Source organism: Telmatherina bonti (genome assembly GCF_933228915.1).
Source record: "Telmatherina bonti genome assembly, chromosome: 7".
NCBI lineage: Eukaryota > Metazoa > Chordata > Actinopteri > Atheriniformes > Telmatherinidae > Telmatherina > Telmatherina bonti.
Genome location: NC_136625.1, coordinates 11,634,914 through 11,654,545, shown reverse-complemented (window position 1 = coordinate 11,654,545; position 19,632 = coordinate 11,634,914). Strand labels below are relative to the sequence as shown.

Here is a 19,632-nt window from a genome sequence, read left to right as displayed (position 1 = left end):
ATTATGCTCCAATGGCTCACAGATGAATTATTTCAGTCCTATATGCAAGCGTTTCTACATGACACACACAAGTGCTGCCCATACTGTGAATAATGTGCTGCAGTAATGTCCTGATCATACAGGGCACCTTGTCGGGTAGTACAGCTACAGTCTAAATGACACAATTTCTGAAGGGCTGTAAACCAAACTGTAACAACCAGCTGCTACTTCATGAAGCCCATAAGCTAAATAACACCCTTCTGGTTATTACCGTCATAATCTAAATACCAACTGCTGCAGCTGTATCTGTGTGTGTGTGTTGCACATTTGGGCAGGATTAATGGAGGGTCAGGGTGTAAATGCCCTGGAGAGTTAATAAAACAGCTGTAGTTTTGTTTTTTCTTTTAAAAAAAAAGGGTGGAAAAGTGCCAAAAGTATCTGAGTTTCCTTTTTTTTTGCTTTCAATCATGTTGACAGTCTTGATTTGTGTGGTGAGCATGGTGCTGTGGAATGCAGAGCAGAAGAATGAGTGGGTGAAATATGTTTGTTTACAATTGTAAAGCTTTTAATTACTGTAAAATAACATGTCCACAGTAACTAAATTAATCAAGCTGCAATGAGAAGCACGAAAAATAGGATAATTCTATTATGAATATTGTTTTACTTTTGACTTTTCCCTTATGTGTATAAATACACACATATGTGTTTGTGTGTTAAATTCAGGCTTTGTATTATTTGGTTTTACATTTCTACTCACAGCTCAGTTCAATCCGGATAAAGTCTTTGATGCCCAAGTTTTCCAGGAACACACCAGAGGAAGCTGTGGTTTTAAACAGGAAGGAGATGTCTGCGCTCAACTCCCCGTGGAAGGTGGGAAAGTGGAGGTACGATGTCTCCTTGTGGAAAAATGCTGCATTCCAGAAATTCTCTGAAAACGAACAAAAAATCTTATTTATTTATTTATTTATTTATCTCATCTTAAAGTTTTATTGCTGTTGTTTGAAAGTGAAACCAAATGAAATCAATTGAGACATTCAGTCACATTAAAGCTTGTGTACTTTCATTTTAACTGTGCTTTATTATTTATTCTCAAAAAAGTAAAACTAATTTACAAAAAGAGATAAAAAGGACATCTCTTGCCCCATACTTTTGCTGTTTCCTGGATTTTGTTGTTGCATGGTTAAACCCAACAAGGTTAACAAAAAACTCTTTTTTAATTTCTGAAACTATTATTTTTGTCTCTACTGAATGCTGAATTTATTTTTTCATACCGTTTTACACTTACTCTATTACTCTAATATATTAGTGTATAAATATATGCCAGTATTGCCGTCTCTAACTTATTTCTCCTTTTTTCCGCAGGTCTTCCTGAATAAGTCCAGTTGTACATATTGTTCTGTCTTTCCTGTCGTCTCCACCCCAACCAGTCGAGGCAGATGGCTGCCGTCCCTGAGCCGGGTTCTGCTGGAGGTTTTCTTCCTGCTAAAGGGGAGTTTTTTCCTTCCCACTGTTGCCGCATGCATGCTCAGGATTGGGGATCGGATCGAAGTCGTGACTCGATGGTTTCTATTATAGAATATGTATGAATTGGCTCGAAACGCGACCCTGAATTGGATTAAGCGGTTCAGAAAATGAATGAATGAATGAATGGCTCGAAACGATGTGTATGTTGATTTGTGTATGTAAAGTGCCCTGTGACAACATTGTTGTGAAGTGGCGCTATACAAATAAAATTGAATTGAATTGAATTATTTAATTTAGAGTTATTCACTTTTGCTGGTTCCATCATTGTGTTTGAGTTGCTGTTTAATTTATATTCTTTGTTTCTGATCTTATGTTATTAATATGCATGAAACACTTTGTCGTGTAAATCAAAATTCTAATCCTTTGAACATGGTTTTTCTGATTTTTTTTTTGATTTTTTTTTAGATCTAAAAATTCTTTGACAAATAAAATTGCAAAAACAAAACATACCAAAATTGGTAAGTAATCTTTCCCTTTGTGATGATCATACATGCCTCATGACAGATTTGCAGGAAATTCATCTCAACATTTTGACCAAAAAAAAGTTCAACCAGAAAGCATTCAGGGGAACTCACTGTCTCCATGGCAACGAAGTGGCCCGACTCTGTAGGCTGCCTCAGACTCCAGCCTCTGGACGTCACCCAGGACCAGCGACCTGACTGGGAGGCTCTCCTTGTGTGTGAGCAGGCCTGAGTCCTCAGTCCTGGAAGGTTAAAAGAAAAAAAGAAATAAAAAGTTGGACAAGGAAGAAAAAAAAAGAACTACAAGAAATAAGGATGGAAAAGAGAAAAACACCTTAAAAATATCCTGATTTCATTAATGACTTTTCCCATCCCTGCGTGAGTTTGCTTTGTGGCTGATGTAAACACTGCAGTGTGGAGGTGTAATCTCCTGGGAACCTGTTTATTTCCAAACCAGTCTAAAACTATCCTGCCATTCAAAACGCTGTTCCCAGCAATCACTGTTTACCCAAAATAAGCCCCTGTCTGTTTCCTTACATCCACATTCAGGTTCACTTCAGTAAACCTTCCTGCTGAGGAAAGTTGTGCTCAGGAGTGCACATCCCGGACTGCAAGCGATGAGCGACTGCAGGACTTTGTGATGAAATATTGAGTAGCAGCAACAGCAGCTTCGGTCTGTAAAAATAGAACTGCTGGTCCACAAACAGTGTGGATTGAGGACATGATGGGAGGAAATGAGGCGTAGCGGGATCTCTTACAACATGAACAAAGGTTAAAACAACGTTGGTTTCTGCCTGCATTCAATCTAACCCAGATGACTTGATGTTTGCAGAACTACCAACAGATTGTACACATTTTAGATGAAATTGTGACTTGATGTGCACTTTGTTTTTATGCTGCAGGACACTTTCTCACTGGCAACCAGTGTGTCCAGGGTGTACCCTGCCTCTCACCCAGTGATTACTGGAACAAGCTCCAGCTTCCCCGGGACCCTTAATTGGCAGGCAGTTAAGAAGATGGATGGATGGATGAACAGATGGATGGAGGAAGGACACTTTCTTAACAACCATATTCTGTGACCAATATTAGAGTTTCTTTTATTATTTTTTTTAATGTTCAGATTATTCATTTGAGCAGGAGTGGGGCTCGAGACCTAAAAAGAAATGTTTCCCATTGTTCCCATTGGAACTTGAGTCCAGGTCCTAAAGCACTCGGTCATCCTGGTTTCTTGCTGCACTCCAATGGGTTTTTTTTTATTTGTCTGACTTGAATGGACAAGTGGCTTCATTGTCTTTTTATTGTTTACTATTTAAATACTTTTTTCTACAAATTTGCTTAATTTTAAAACAACATTAAACCATGAATTTCAAATTTTTTATAATGCAAAAAAGATTTATTTATTTATTTATTTTTATTTTTATTTTTTTTACTAATTTTGAGTCTAATGAGTATACATGTCCTTAAAAGCAACAACAACTTGATATATATTGATTTAAATCACAGTATAACCAGCCAGTTTTCTTACAATGGTGTCTTAAGAACGCGTGAATATTATTAATATTGTTCTTTGTCACAATATGTTTTCTTTAACCTTTAAAAGTGCTTTGAATACACTGAGGAGTGTGTGTGTATAAAGTAGTAGCTTGTGTTTGAAATGCATAAACTTCTGACATTCATTAAAAATCATGACTGATGATAATTATTACCACTCCATGCGGTTGGCGTCACAGTTGCAGTAGTGATGTGGATCCACACAGTCGCCCTTCTGGCCGCAGGCACATTGCTGGCTGCCCGGATCAGCTCCTCCCCAGTAAGTCTGGACACGACCCGGACCAGAGCCACCGACCCACCAGCTGAACGGAGAACCCTCTGAAAAGAAGCCCGGCACAAAACACAACCATTTTACCACTACTTTGTAGCTTTCAGAGAATCAAAAAGTATTTGTGGGTTAATAAGTTTCAATGTTACATAATAATTCTTTCTTTATCAATGTGTTTTTGCACATTTTATGCAGAAATGCATCTTTAACTCTGGTTGCCAGATTAGTACGTAGTAACACTTTTGTTTACTTTTACTAAATTGTTTGTAAACAACGGACTTAGCTGAACTCACACAGAAAAAAAGACAAAAAATGTATAATAAGGCAAAAATATCATCTAATATACAGCACCAAATAATTCAACTTATTTAAACAAATTGTTTTCTGTCCAATGTTCTGTTTCACTGTCAGATGGAAGGAAAATCCGTACATGTTGATCAGGTTCTGAGTCATGTGACTAATGATGAGTTTGGTTTCTCTTGCAGTGCAAGACAGTTGTGAAAAGAAAAGAAGGGAGTTAAACAGTTTCTCCAGGACTTTTATTTTTATAAAAGAATGACATGTCTTGCATTTTAGAAATGGCTTAGTAGTCACAGTTGGCTTGAGTCAACAACCATAAAACTAAGCAAAAAGTATTATTTTGAATAGGATGAATGACTTTGCTCTCTTTTTGTGCTGTTAAGAGACTTTATTTGTGTACTCATGTTGTAAATACATTTTCAGTGTTATCACCAAGAGGGATTTTATATGTGATTGTCACCACGGTGAGGCGCTGTTTTACCGGTCAAGGACGCACTCTGCGTCATTACGTTCACGTCTGTAAGCGCCCAGGGAAGTTACTTTTTCCCCTCTTTTTTGTGTTGTATGATTTTCCCTCCGAGAGAGAGGATGCACATTTTTGTTATCGTTAAATAAATAAGCCACAGAGGCTAAAGAAGATTTCCGTCTCCAAAATTTTTTCCTTCGAGTTCATCGCTGGTGATGCTGCAATACTCAACATGTGTGAACAGAGGTAAAGACCGAAATGGTTGGCATTCTGGTTTAATGGGAAGTCCATGTACATCCTGCCTGAAGTGGCTTCACCTGGAGTGTTAAGGAGGCGGGATTTCCTGCAGCGGTAGGACAGCTCCTGTTCGCAGTGCTCCGATTGGCTGATGGCTGCTACAAGTTGTTCTTCTCCTGAAGAGTAGCCAAACTGGACGGTTTGCTGGTCAACGCCCGGAGACGGCCGGACTTTGGTCAGTTCAGTGTTGTTGTGCTGGATCGACATCCACGTGTTTTGTTCTGTGGACAAACAGATTCAAACAAGATGATATCATAAAGAAGTTGCCTAGGAAACCACAGATGCTTTTGCACCACTGCTTCTATCCAGGGGACGCCGTCCCATGAATGTATGAACACCTGGAGATACATGAAGATGAAACATGTTGCAAGCAGTATCATAGTAAAACATGGTTTGCAACGTGCAGCATCACATCAACAACTCTATGGAGTTTCAAGGCTTCAAGATTTAAAACTAAGAGTTCCTATGAGGTGACCTCTTTATTCACATGCATCCTCACATCTACAACGATATAGAAGGTAAGGGGATGACTCCAACAGAAAGGAAATTCCCACCCCATCTCAAACCACTTTTTTCAGCTCCATGATCTGTGCTTAACCAAAACATGCCTATAATGACGTTTCTATAAACAGAAGCGTGGATGCACCAAAGGCTAACCGGTGACTCCAGTCGCAGCCAACCTCTGCTTGGATGAAGTGGAAAAGAGGGCCATTAAACCTTCAAAGAGGTAGATTAAGCCACTGGGTTCAAATTAAGCCCAAAGAACTGCAGGTTTTTACTAATCTTGATGTGAACAGCAGCTTGCCGTTCCTGGACTGTGCTGCCCACATAACAGAGGACAGGAGCCTGAAGATCAAAGTCCTCAGGAAACCCACCGATACATCCGGTACCTTCTTTTCAATCCCCACCATCACCTGGAGCACACGCTGGGAGTCAGCAGAACCCTTAAGCAGCTTCTGCTTAAAGGACCAGGACAAAGAAAGGACACATCTGTTGGGGCTTAAAGACGCATTACGTAACTTTCTGACCTTAAAACTCTGTGTCCCGCACTTGTGTTTGATGACATGGTGACATCTATCGTGTTCATTATTAAAGCTGCTGCTCCCCAGCAGCGATCCGAGGCAGAGAAACTGCATTAAACAACTCTTTCATCTGGGACGTGACGCGACGTTGCAGTAGTGTTTCACTTTACCTTATAATAACACCCTGGCTCTTTAGACACACACAAAGTCGCAGATTCAGCAAAGAAATGCAAGAAAATTTAGAGAGTTGGAAAAAAGAGGAGTATTCTATTCTACAGTCATTTAGCAGATGCTTTTATCCAAAGCGACTTACATACACACTCTCATCCCAATAGGCACATCAGGGGGCAACTTGGGGTTTCAGTGTCTTGCCCAGGGACACTTCAGCACATAGTCTGTGGAAGTCTGGAAACGATCTCCCAACTTTCCAGTTGGAAGACGATGGCGCTTCCTGCTGAGCTACAGCTGCCTAGAATAATCATGAGATCAACTCTTACTGTCTGGAGAAAGCGAACAGGTCAGGTAGGATACAAGATGGATGCTGAATTAGCTGTTGATAGGTGGTGCATGACGAGGGAAATGGCAAAAGTTCTCTAGTGTGTCTTAAAGGAATGTGTGGCCTTTACTAAAACACCTCCAGGAAGACCGTCAACATCAAGAGAAAGGATAAGAAAAGGGAAAGCACTGACATCCCTCATGTGGCCTCACCATCAGCTCCTTCAGAGGACCTGAGTAAAAAAGAAACCAGGCGTACTGAGTTCAGCTCAGTGAGGTCGCACTGATCTCTCCGCTGGGGAGACCAAACCGCCACGTAACACACAACTGGCTCGACACAGGAGAATCAACACATCTGGCCAGAACTCCGACCTTCTCTGCAGCTTGGTAACGGAGGACGCACTTCTGAGGACAACCATGTTAAAATGTTGGACAAAGAGGAAAACTTTGAGTGGGGAGGGAAAGAGTTCATCTCTGTCAAGTAGAAACTTTCACTTAAGAGAGGAGGACCGAGACATTGCCTCTCCCTTACTTACAAAAAGCGTCCTTTCAGCAGTCCCAAGGAGACTGAGGACATCTACTCACACTTTGCCTCTAATGAAACGATGCACACTTTCACTTTAGCAACACCTGAGGTGAGCCATGACTGAACAGCATCAGAGGTTTCAAAGGCAACTTAAAGGAAATCTCCATCAGAACAGAAACTTTTTCTATATGAGAGCAAAACTCAGTCCAGCTGACTTAGCTTGATGAATGAAAGAGATACTTCCTAAACTACAACACAATGTTTGTTTAGTTAAAGTGTTTTCAGTGCTGTATAGAAACACATAAACACAGGCTAATTTGTCCAAGCAGCAAAAACACACAAGTTAAGCACTTATATTACTTATACTTTTAAACATGACTTATAATTGTGTACTGTAAAGCACTGGCCAAGTGAAGTGTTTCCACTTTGGATCAAACTTCATTAGGGTTTAGGAAAAGGCAAGGCGAGTTTATTTGTAAAGCACGTTTAACGTACAAAACAAGTGAAGTGCTTTACAGAAACATTAAAAACATTTCAGATGCTGCAAAGAAAAAAAAAACTTTAAAAATATTGTCAGAGATAGAAACCAACGTTATTTCAGATTAAAATACACCCTTACCTTTTCACATTTCATATGCAGGATTTTAGGCTACACCTTGATGCATGCATAGTTACCACAGGAGACATTCAACGTTTTATAAATATAAAAAAATTCTCTCACTAGCTATTTAAAAAAGCATGTTTAAAACAACAAGATTTTCAATATTTTCTAAATAAATTAACTAATAAAATAACTACAATCATAATTAGAAAGTTTTTTGAACATGTAGGTTCCAGTCTGTCCATATTTGATGCGTTATTAAATTACAAGTTTAACTGGCAGGTGTCAGATTGTGTCAGGCCTTAAAGACAAACGTAAAGCAGGAGAAAATGGGATGATTTGAAGTCTTGCCAAGTTCTATGAAAACCTGATAATGCGCCATTGATTTGAGTTAGGTGTGTAAAGTAGGGTTGAACGCAGCGGACCCCAAGGACCAGGATTAAGAAACACTGATTTAGGACAAATAACCTCTTGCTTTCTTTCATTTGTCAACTTTGCAAGGCTGCTAACTTGGCCAGGTCTACCTTGTGATTTCTGATCTCAGTGTAACTTCCTGGTTAAATAAAGGTGAATAAATAAATTAAATACATGAAGCCTGAGCAGCCTCCAACAGGATCTGGCTTCTCTGAAGCTCATCCACCAGAATGTGTTTGAACCAGAATATCTAAAGCATCACATTAGTGTTTGTATTTTCATCTTTTAGATTCATAATTAATGTTTATAATAGTCAGGTTCCACATCTGTTTGGAAATGACTAAAGAAAGGGAGTGTGAGAATGGAAGAGAAGGTAAAAACACACTACAAGAATCGCTGTGATTCATATTCATATCATGATCTAAAGCACACACAGGCTGACAGAATGATATATTTCATAAAGGAGAGAAAATCACAACACAGTTCAGCATCATAACAATAAAGCACCGGGACAGAGAGAGCCTTTCTAAAAGGGGGGTGTGGAAGATAAAGTGGATCAGAGTGTGATGAGAGAAGCATCATCATTTGCAATTATGTAAATCCGAATGCAAAACACTGAGGGATGATGGAGGGAGGAGGAGGAGGAGAGAAATGTGTCACCTGTCATGTTGCAGTAGACCAGCTGCGGTTTGATCGGTCCGCTGCCGTCCACGTCGATGTAGAAATAGCCCGACGTGTTGCCGTTGTGTTTGTACGCCTCACAGGACTGTTCGTACACAGCTGGGAGGAAAATAATAAGATCAACATCAGCGAGCTGGAACACAGGACCCTGAGAGGGCGATGAAGATCACGCTGCTGAGGATTACGGTGCAGCTTCAGGATCAATTTGTCATGGTCAAAGTGAGGAAAATAATCAGAAGTTTTGTTCCTGCGGCAGCTTCAATAAACTAAATCTGACTTTAAATGCAGATGAGAGAAATAATTGATGCAAAGACACAACCATCACACCTTTATGAACCCCACCTCTTCCTCGCTGCCTCCGTAAATCCTTTTACTCTTCCGCCTATCAAGTTAAATTTGTCTGTCAAAGCTGCCACATCGCCCTATTTCTCTTTAACCCAGAAAAAGATCTGTCAGTCATCACAATCTCTTAATGATGTTAGAAAAACAGTGAAATGTCTTTTTTTCTTTTCATCATCGGGATTGAACGTGAGAGATTCAGCAGAGCGCCGGTGCTGCTTACCTCTGAGCTCACAGTATCATTTATTCATTCACAAGCTCTGAATTTAGTTTAAAAAACCTCTTTCTTATTACACAAACTCTGACAAAAAAAAAGGTCATGAAGGTGCCGTGGACATACATCACAGGATAAACCATTTATTTAAAAAAATATCTCCATAATTGCCAAAACAAAAGCATCTCGGTTCAGTCATAACTCTCACTGTGCAGCCCCCACATCGAAGGGAAAAAGAGAAAAACATAGCACTGTAATTACTAAACAGTCTATCTGGTATGTGCAGGCCTGATTGGCAGCCTCAGAATTGCAGGTTGTCTGTGCGCTGAAGTTGGTGCTGTCAGCTCGACAGGTCTCTAAATGCAGCTTTAAACGCGAATGATGGAGAGGCGAATGAAAGTGACATGTGCATGAAAGCAGCACAGGCTACGCAATGTCAGCCGCTTCTCAGTTTAATGTAAGTTTCTGTCGAAATCCTGCATTAAATGTAGCTGTTCTATCACACTTTGCCTCAGTTAATTCAGTAAGAGAAGAAAAAAAAAGTTAGAGCACAGTTTAGGTATCGGTAAGTACAAAGCACACTCCTGCAAATGAACAAACGTCGGCAACATGCTGTGTTAATAAAGAATAATCGTTCAAACAGGTTTATCTGATGTTGGATAAACGAGTAAAAAAATTACATTTGGAGGTGTTTTGTGATGAAGGGGAGAAATCAAGACATTCTCAAAGATCCACAAAAAAAAGTCTGAGTGATTCGTGTCTTCGCCGTTCATTCGTCGACCTGTTCTGAGATGGTTAACAAAGATCCACAGGAACTGTTCCTCTGTTCTGGTTTCACACACATCCTCAGAGCAAACCTGACTTCAGCATTCTGCAGCATTCTCCACGCAACTCCACTTGATTTGTCACGATAAAAGCAATCCTTCAGGCAGTCGGTTCTTACTGCTTAGTGCGTTCAACATGTGGAAGTAGAAACCCAACATAAATACAGCAAGGCAACCGAGAAGAGGTAACCAAGGAAGCACAGTGCACATTGATGTGCATGACAGAAATGTTTACATTTTGGATGCCTCAAGTAATGAAAATTAGACTTTTGTTAAAATAAAATGTGATTTAATTGTTTGTTCTATTCATGATTAATTTTCTCAGTCATATAAAACGCTATAATCACAGTTTTTTTTTAATTTATTTAGTACAACTAACAACTAACTAACTAAATAGCTAATTGAACATGGCAGCAATGCAGCTGCACATGTAGACATGGTCAGGCTCACTAAAGATGGACAATAAAAGATTGGAGAAACGCCACCTGGTCTGATGAGTCTCAATTTCAGCTCCACGTTAAGATGGCGTACTATATCACCACAGTGTACCACTTTCTGCTGGCTTCTTCCTCCACACCAGGATAACACACCATTTCACAAAGATCAACTCATCTGCAACTGTGTGAACATGACAATGACCCCACTGTTCTCCAAAGGCTCCCACAGTCACCAGATCTCCACCCAACAGAGCGCCTTCGGGACGTGGCACAACGGAAGATTCTCACCGATGTTCAGTTGACAAATCTGCAGCAACTGCGTGATGGTATCAAGTCAATATGGAGCAAATCTAAGGAGATTTTCAACACCGTTTCTCCTTCAGGCAGTTCTGAAGGAGAAATGGGGTAAAAACCCAGTTTTTATGCCTCATATAAATGAGGCAAGGCAGACTGAATAAAACTGCTTTTAAGTCTAAACTTTTAAGTCTTTGATTTAAAAGACATTGAATTGATTTAATAAAGGCATCATTTTAAAACATTTATTTAAATTATGATGTGTAAAACATGTATGCAGATAAAAATGCTGCGTACGTTTTTCTGCAACTTTCTGTGTGAATTTTCCAAAGTGAAGCATCGTTGTCTGCAAAGATCTCTGACTCTTTCCACGAGCAGCAGCTTCATGCTGAGCTGCTGTCGAGTGGCCGTGTGCCCATGTTTGTGTGTCATGTGACTCACAGCTGTGGCAGGTGGCGCCGCTGTAGCCGCTGTCAGAGCAGTTACAGTGGAAGACGGTCCAGGACTGACTGCAGCGGCCGCCATGTTCACAGCGACTGGGAGAGCACCTGAAGCAGATGGAAAACAAAGCAGGTCTTCAAAAATGTGAACATAAATGTCGTTTTTTAAATGTCCTCATAAAATGTGTGTATTTGCTGTGGACGGGGAGGGGTTTAGTTTAGCTGCAAAGAAATAAACATTAGAAGAAGGTAAGACATGCTAAGAAAGCTGATTTGGGTGAAAATACAAACAAAAAACCTGAATTGTTTGTTACTTGGAAGCAACGCTGCAGGTTTGTCTTTCAAGTCTCAAAAGAAGGAAAGCAGTCGATGCTCAAATACCTTTTTCTTTATTATTGTTCTGAAAAATATTCTGCTTTGTTTGGTTTGAAATAAACAAACAAACAAACAAAAAATTGTGAGAGTCCTCCATTCTTCAGCAGAGTCACTTATTGGGCAGAAAAGAAGGACTGCAGAAAGCACCAATCACAGGACGAGCCTTGACGTTCCTGCAGTAGCTTGACACAAATGTTTTCAAACTCACAAAACTCACTGACATCTTTAACAAAGAAGTACTTTTGAAACTATTTTTAAAAATAATAAAAGAAGCTCTTTCATTAAATTAGCAAAGAGCATCATATATTATTTTTATTCTTCCGTTTATATAATTTAATGATCAAGCGTGTTTGTTGCTTAGAAGAAATGCAGAAAGCTTTTTATTTCCTCATCTGGAAGCCACATTTCCAACGTTTATAATGAACAAAAGAGCTCCTTGACAGAATAAGAGTCTTATGATTTTGCAGTTTCTTTTTGTTGTTAACAGAATAAAAGCAATTTGTGACATTAAAGAAAATGTTTTATGATAAAAAAAAAAAAAGTTGAATATGAACCAGAGTTTATGATGGCAGGAAAATGATTCACCTCAGTTTGGCAGCTTCCACTATAAACTATGACTAGTAATAGTGTATACTGTACATATATATGTGTACACACATTCTGGATCATGTCCAGAAACTGTCCTAAATAATGGAAATCTGCCTCCCTGACCTCAGTTAGCAGAAGCAGAAGGAGTTAAAATCTCTCACATGTGCTGCATGCATGTTATTATGATGTGCACATATGCCATGATTTTTAAAATCAGGCTGGGATGAAATGCTTTTCTCTTGATTCGAGTTTTAACAATTTTTTTTTTAAACAATGCTGACCACTATGCCACCGTGCAGCCCACATCTAAAATATTAACATTTAAAATAAAATGAAAAAAAAAACAACAAAAATACATTAAAATAAATTTTAAAAAAAATCAATTTTTGACCAAAAAAAATCAATTTAAACATTATAAAACAAAAAAAAATCCCAATTTTTATGTGAAACGATTTTTTCTTCCACTGACTTCTTTCTCATCAGCTTCGTCTTACAGACACATTTTCTGCAATTGAAGTAGTTTTCTGTGCGTGAGTAATTTGTCTGCCTGACAAGAAAGTAGCCTGCTGAGGCGAAATCATTTTATTTAGAACAGTCAATTCCCCTGTTCTAGGGCATATGTGTTTTTTTTAAAGGCTGTGGATGATAAAAGAGAAGACCCCAGGAAAAGATATTCTGTAAAAATGATCTCTACTCCCAGAGAAAGTCTTTGATGCCTGTTGACAGAATCTACGTGTAGGTGTGTGTTTTCCCCTGGTTTCAGAAGGTTTTTCCATGTTAGTTAGGAGTCACTGCATGGTAAAGTATATTAGATTACTTCATGTTTACTCATGTAGAAGGAAAATAGACAGAAAGGATGAATAAAATCCAGTTTCAATGCAACAGAGGAGATTAGATTCTTATTGAGTGTGTTTGCCTGAGGGAACATTTTACCTTTTTATATGTTATGTTACAGTCACTTCATTGTTCTGTGTGCAGTTATGTGATAACCAGATTTCATAAATGTTATTTCTTTGTATTTGTATTGATTTTGTCTTTGTCACTTATAATTATAGAGCCTAAGTGTCAGAGTAACAATACTTTTTCACTGTGTAGGCTGCTCTTGGACATTCTGAGACTGCTCTTTTTCCCTCTTGTGAGTGGAAGTTTGAATTCCCATCACCTCTGAATGCAGCATATTAACACTGCTGAGGGGCTGACTGACTGGTCAAAGAACAAGCTGTACATTAGAAAAAGATAATTTAGAAACTGTTTCATACTAGTTGTGTTCTAAACTATTGATAAATACCTAAGCATCACGTGGAAGTCCATGTTCCACCAATAAAAGACGAATGTGTGTTAAATGCCAGTTTGAACCAATTGTTTGATAGTCTTTGTACCTCTGAGCTGTCTTTAGTTTGTGTCTAAATTCCTCCCAAAGGTTGCAGCCAAAAATATTTAAATATAAAAAGGGAGTGTGAACGAAAAGCTGCGTTTCTGCAGAAAAACACAGATTTAATGGGTCAGAGCACAAAGACAGAGGAGAACGACTTGGGTCTCAACCTGCATGCTGTTGTTCCTTTTATTTATTTTAGGAATATTTTGCCTTTTTAGACTAAGAGGAAGATTGCTTTCTTTCTTATCAAAATGCCAAATCTTACCCCGCTCCTACACACACACACACACAGACACACACACACACAGACACACACCTGCGCTCATCCAGCACTGAAAACATTACATTGATAAATTCGGTCATATTTTCTGGAGGGATGTAGATAACCAAAGGTGGATGGACAGTCTGACAGCACAGAGCCTCATCTAAGAAACACACCCATGTGCAATAGCCATTCTCTGGCCCCTCGGGAGTGTCCGTTTACACATTGAATCAGGCTCTATCAGCTAACCCTCTTGTGTTCCAAAATGCCTATTAAGCCTAACAAAACCACATCGGGTTCAGTGTCCCCTGCAGACTCCCATTCACATCCTCAGTTTGGTCCAAAACACGCCCATTCGTCCTGTCAAACTGGAGCCCTGAAAACTCAATTAAAGAATAAATAAAAAAAGAGGAAGAAGAGGAAAAAATGAAACCATAAGGAGCAACTCATTCAGCAGAGAAATAACACAAAGAAAAGCTAAAGATAAGATGTGGGGAAAAAAAACAACAAAGGATGAAACAGTCTGGGAGATTATGAAGAAGAGGGAAAAAAAGGGAAACAGAAACTTTATAGAGCGAGAAGAAGACAGAGATCATTTAATGCGGCAGACACTGAGAGCACATACGCTGGAGAGGGACAAAAAGATTGATGCTACATGAAATGCTGAGGAAATCGGTTCATTCTGGACCATAAATATGTTGCTAAATCAATTACTGACATAAAAACTGCAGAAATAATTACTGTAATAATACAAAAATCGTTAATCTAAATCACACAGGGAGTGTAGTGGTGTGGGGCAGCGGAGAGAGGCTGAAGCTGAGCTCCCTGTGGAGGTGGGCTCCATTTGTGCTGTTAATGGTATGTTTGCTTTGGCTAATAATACTCCTTACTGTTTCCAACAACACATAATTGCACACAACTGCACATATAGAGTAATAACCTGCTCTGAAATATGGCCACCATATTAAGGCAGCGTCAGTGAGTCCATTTTCCACCTGACTTTATAGCACAATATTTCCCATGAGCCCAAAATTCAATCAGCAGGATTACAGTGTGGGAGCACGCAGTGGATTTTTTTTCCCTTTCTTTAATGGAAACTTGTTTTTTGCTTGTTTGTTTTTTACAGGTTTATTCCAGTGAGAAGTCAGATCTGTAGATGAACTGTAGCCTGTTGAATAAAGATGCAGCATGAGCAGAGTGACAGTTAATGAAAATCATTAAAGCAGTTTCTTCTGATCTATGATGTGCATCTGATCAGTCCAGTACTTTGCATGCATGTTTATGTTTTTGTGCAGTTACTATATGTTTCATCTAATAAAATGACATGAAAAATACTTTATTTCTCCAAGAGGGAAATTACAATGCAATCATATTATTTTCATAAAAAAAAAAATATATATATATATATATATAAAGTTGCAAGCGGCATCCATTGGCTTCTAGCCTTGTTGCCCCTGCCAACAGTGTTTAAACACCTGCGTAGCTTACCTCGACATGTGTTGTGTGTTAAGGACCTAATAAATATGAATGCAGATCCCAAGTATTTCTATAGAGATATGAATAAACTGTGTTTCATGGGTTTTTTCTGTAGGTTGCCATGGTAACACGGTTTGCCCTTCGTATGGCTCATACCGTAATTAATTAGCAGAAGATAGTGCCTTGTTCCTGGGGGAATAATGGCTGCAGGTTGCATGTTCTCAGGCACCTTTTTGTACCAGAGATCACTGGACTTGACGAAGCCTCACACTGAAAACACACTCTGCTGTTTCTCTGCTGTCTTGTGTCAAGGATGCAAAGAAACCGTCCATTATTTTCAGCAGCTCATGAAGCATTCTTTTCTTGACAATCAGCTCCAGTTCTTCCATGCACAAATTGAGCCTCTGTAAGTCTCTGGCTCTAATGCTGCTGCCCAAACAGAAGGCTGCAAAGCTGATTCCACTTTCCACCAGAGACTTATAGAAGATATGGAACATTTTGGTGCAGACATTAAATGATCTTTGCTTCATTAGGCAGTAGAGTCTGCAGTGTCCTTTTTACTAGATGCTTCTGTGACGCATGTCCAAGTCCAACATACTTCTAATCTTCCACCACCTCCACCTCTTGTCTAAATCAAATCAAAACAAATCAAAACACAGGAACCGCACAACTCCCAGGCAGCAAAGGGACCACCCCGCAGCCGTGAAGCTGCAGTGCTGGACCCCGCGCCACCCAAACAGCAGCGGTCGTCATGACAACAGCCCCCAGACCAAACAGGCAGGGCCCCCAGCGTGCTGGATCCCCATAAGGAAAACACTGGAGTTAAAAGCAGAAGATGAATAACCTTAAGAAGCAGTAAGAAATAAGAGCAACAATAAAAGAAAATATACATATATACATAGAAGGACTTCACAATAATGTATTAAAAATAAGAAATCTAATAAAAACAATTTAAAAGTAAATTAATTAATAAATGAAGTAAATTAAGATAAGTAAATAAAGTAAAATAAATTTCAGTTAAATGCTAAGCTAAAAAGGTGGGTCTTGAGCCTCTTCTTAAAAACAGTTACATGCAAGTCTAAGCATGTAAACAGTGTTTTGTGTACGATTGTTCTTCCTGAAGTCAACAATCATGTTTGTTTAGTTTGTTTTCAAGATGAGGTGATTGTTTCCGCACCATCTTGCAGTCTCACTGACTGATCAGTTCTCTGTCAGCTTCTTGCCCATCGCTGCTACACTCCACAGCTGCAGAGTATTTCTGCAGATGAAGGGGCTTACAGTTGTATTGGACGTATGAGATGAACAGTGTGAACAGAAATGGTGAGAGATCAGTCCCTTGTGGTGCTCCTGCACTGCTGAGCACCATCTCAGATGCACAACCTTTCAGTTATGGTCTGTTTTTTCAGTAGTCCTAAATCCAGCTGGCTGTGGAGGTATCTATCTGAAGTTTATGAAGCTTTTCACACAACAGTGATCCAACGACAGTATCTCAAGGACTTTCATGGTGTTATGGCAACTGGTCTGTAGTCATTTGCTTCAGATTGTTTGGATTTTTTTAGATAGTGGAACAAGGCAGAATGTTTTCCACGGTGTTCAGCTCATTCGCGCTGTCAAGACTTGTACCGGTCCAATTCCCCTCTAACTTGAAGTGATTTTTTTAACTGTTTTCTGTCGTCTTCCTTGCACTTTCTGGATCTTTGTTTTGAGCTGTTTTTCTGTTGACCTCCGTATGGGAGGTAGACAGTAAACCCCCAACTCCCTCCTTGGTGGCTTTCTAAGTGTTTGTGTTTCCTCTGCTCTCTGGAGGCAGGTTTATAATTGCTGTAATTGTCTCATTAATTGTGTTGCTATTTGGCGTGACACTAAAACAGCAAATGATTGGTTCTGCTCCCCTTTCCTCCCTCATGTGTGTCTCCTCTCTCCTGATTCCCAAACTGAATCGACAATACTTTATCGTACCACGCAGTTATTCATGTATTCACTCTGATTCTACAATGCAACGTTGTGTTGCATAGTTGTTTGGTGACACCTCCATTTCTGCTTTTCTTCAGAAAATGCAGTAATGCAGCGAGGTTTAGCATGATTGTTGCAGTCATTTCTTTTGTTGTTTTCTTTGTGTGTTTCACATTCAAATGACAATATAGCAGTTCCATCTGTTAGGTCTTTTTTTTTTTTTTTAGAAATCTGCTGTTTGGGCCATTGAACAGCACACAGCATGCAAGCAAAATATGAGCTACTTTGTCAGATTGGGTTATGAATCAAATCAATGCTGGTAAGAATCTGGGCAGAATCCTGCAAAATTAATAATCAGAAGGGTAGGGTTACGAACAGCATTTAGGGCTGTAAATTAATTCCTTATGATAAAGTTGTGCTTTATTTTCAAATCTCACAACCTGCAGCGGAAGTTTTAGCACAATGTGCTGCATGTGGAGATGCAATGGTATCAAGTTCTTGTGGTCTAAAATTTTCTTCTGGTGGGTGGCTTGTCACAATATCAGCATGTGATGTTTATATCGAAGAAGAAATATGGTGCTTATGCTTTATGCAGACACCAGGATGGCCGAGTGGTGAAGGCGTTGGACTTAAGTTCCAATGGGCATAAGCCCTCGTGGGTTCAAACCCCACTCCTGGTAGGAAGCAATTGTTTGTCATAATGTTATCAAAGTGCATTGATTTCATGGAACTATGGTAAATACAGTTTGGTCCATAAATATTTGGACAAAGACCAAGTTTTTCTAATTGTGGTACTGTATACTACCACAATGAATTTGAAGTGATGCAGTTCAAGTGCACACTTTCAGCTTTGATTCACCAGGTTGAACAAAAACATTATATAAAATTGTGAGGAATTAAAGCAGTTTTTAAACACAATCCCTTCATTTCAGGGGCTCAAAAGTAATTGGACAAATTAAATAACTGAAAACAAAATGTTCATTTCTAATACTTGGTTGAAAACCCTTTGCTGGTGATGACTGCTTGAAGTCTTGAACTCATGGACATCACCAGACGCTGGGTTTCCTCTATTTGAATGCTCTGCCCGACCTTTAATGCATCTGCTTTCAGTTGCAGTTTGTTTGTGGGCCTTTCTGTCCTAAGTTTAGTCTTTAACAAGTAAAATGCATACTCAATTGGGTTGAGATCAGGTGACTGACATGGCCATTCAAGAATATTTCACCTCTTTGCTTTAATAAACTCCTGGGTTGCTTTTGCTGTATGTTTTGGGTCATTGTCCATCTGTATTATGAAACGCCGCCCAATCAATTTGGATGCATTTGACTGGATCTGAGCAGACAGTATGTCTCTGAACACCGCAAAATTCATCCAGCTGCTTCTGTCCTGTGTCACATCATCAATAAACACTAGTGACCCAGTGCCACTGGCAGCCATGCACATCCAAGCCATCACACTGCCTCCCCCATGTTTTACAGAGGATGTAATGTGCTTTGGATCATGAGCTGTTCCAAGCTTTCGCCATACTTTTTTCTTGCCATCATTCTGACAGAGGTTGATCTTGGTTTCATCTGTCTAAAAAAATGTTCTTCCAGAACGATTCTGGCTTTTTTTAGATGTTTCTCAGCAAAGTCCAATCTAGCCTTTCTATTCTTGAGGCTTATGAGTGGCTTGCACCTTGCAGTGAACCCTCTGTATTTACTTTTGTGCAGTTTTCTCTTCATGGTAGACTTGGACATTGATACGCCAACCTTCTGGAGAGTGTTGTTCACTTCAATGGCTGTTGTGAAGGGGTTTCTCTTCACCATGGAAATGATTCTGCGATCATCCACCACTGTTGTCTTCCATGGATGTTCAGGTCTTTTTGCGTTGCTGAGTTCATCAGTGCTTGCTTTCTTTCTCAGGATGTACCAAACTGTAGATTTTGCCACTCCTAATATTGTAGCAATTTCTCTGATGGTTTTTTTCTGTTTTCGCAGCCTAAGGACGGCTTGTTTCGCCTGCATGGAGAGCTCCTTTGACCACATGTTGTCTTCACAGCAAGATCTTCTGACTGCAAGCACCAGACCTCAGATGAACTCCAGGCTTTATATCTGTTTGACTGATAACGATATAATGAAGGAATTGCCCACAACTGGCCATGAATTGGCCTTTTGGTCAATTGTCCAATTACTTTTGGTCCCTTTAAAAAGAGGGTGGCCCATGTTAAAGAGCTGAAACTCCTAAACCCTTCATCCAATTTGTATGTGGATACCCTCAAATGAAAGCTGAGAGTCTGCACTTTATGTCCATGTCCATCATATCACTATAATTAAAGTATGTTTCAGTTAACAGGTAAAAAAAAACTTGTGTCAGTGTCCAAATATTTATGGACGTAACTGTATGTTTGTATATACACACCAGTTACTTTAGTGATTGTGAATTTCTATTTTATTCACTCATGTAGCCTGCAAAACTTATAAAAGGCCAGGGC

At 39.5% G+C, this 19,632-nt stretch overlaps 1 protein-coding gene across 1 annotated transcript in view; it reads right to left on the bottom strand.

The window, feature by feature from the left end:
• The window catches only part of LOC306758409 (contactin-associated protein-like 4), a gene marked incomplete at both ends in the record, with an annotated part of 125,864 nt that overhangs the window by 28,497 nt on the left and 77,735 nt on the right, over nucleotides 1–19,632 (bottom strand). Inside the window, 6 exons of the mRNA XM_079243736.1 lie at nucleotides 737–907; nucleotides 2,079–2,206; nucleotides 3,671–3,833; nucleotides 4,867–5,067; nucleotides 8,565–8,684; nucleotides 11,135–11,241. Of these exons, the coding sequence (XP_079099862.1) occupies nucleotides 737–907; nucleotides 2,079–2,206; nucleotides 3,671–3,833; nucleotides 4,867–5,067; nucleotides 8,565–8,684; nucleotides 11,135–11,241 (890 nt within the window). The remainder of the gene's footprint in view (nucleotides 1–736; nucleotides 908–2,078; nucleotides 2,207–3,670; nucleotides 3,834–4,866; nucleotides 5,068–8,564; nucleotides 8,685–11,134; nucleotides 11,242–19,632) is intronic.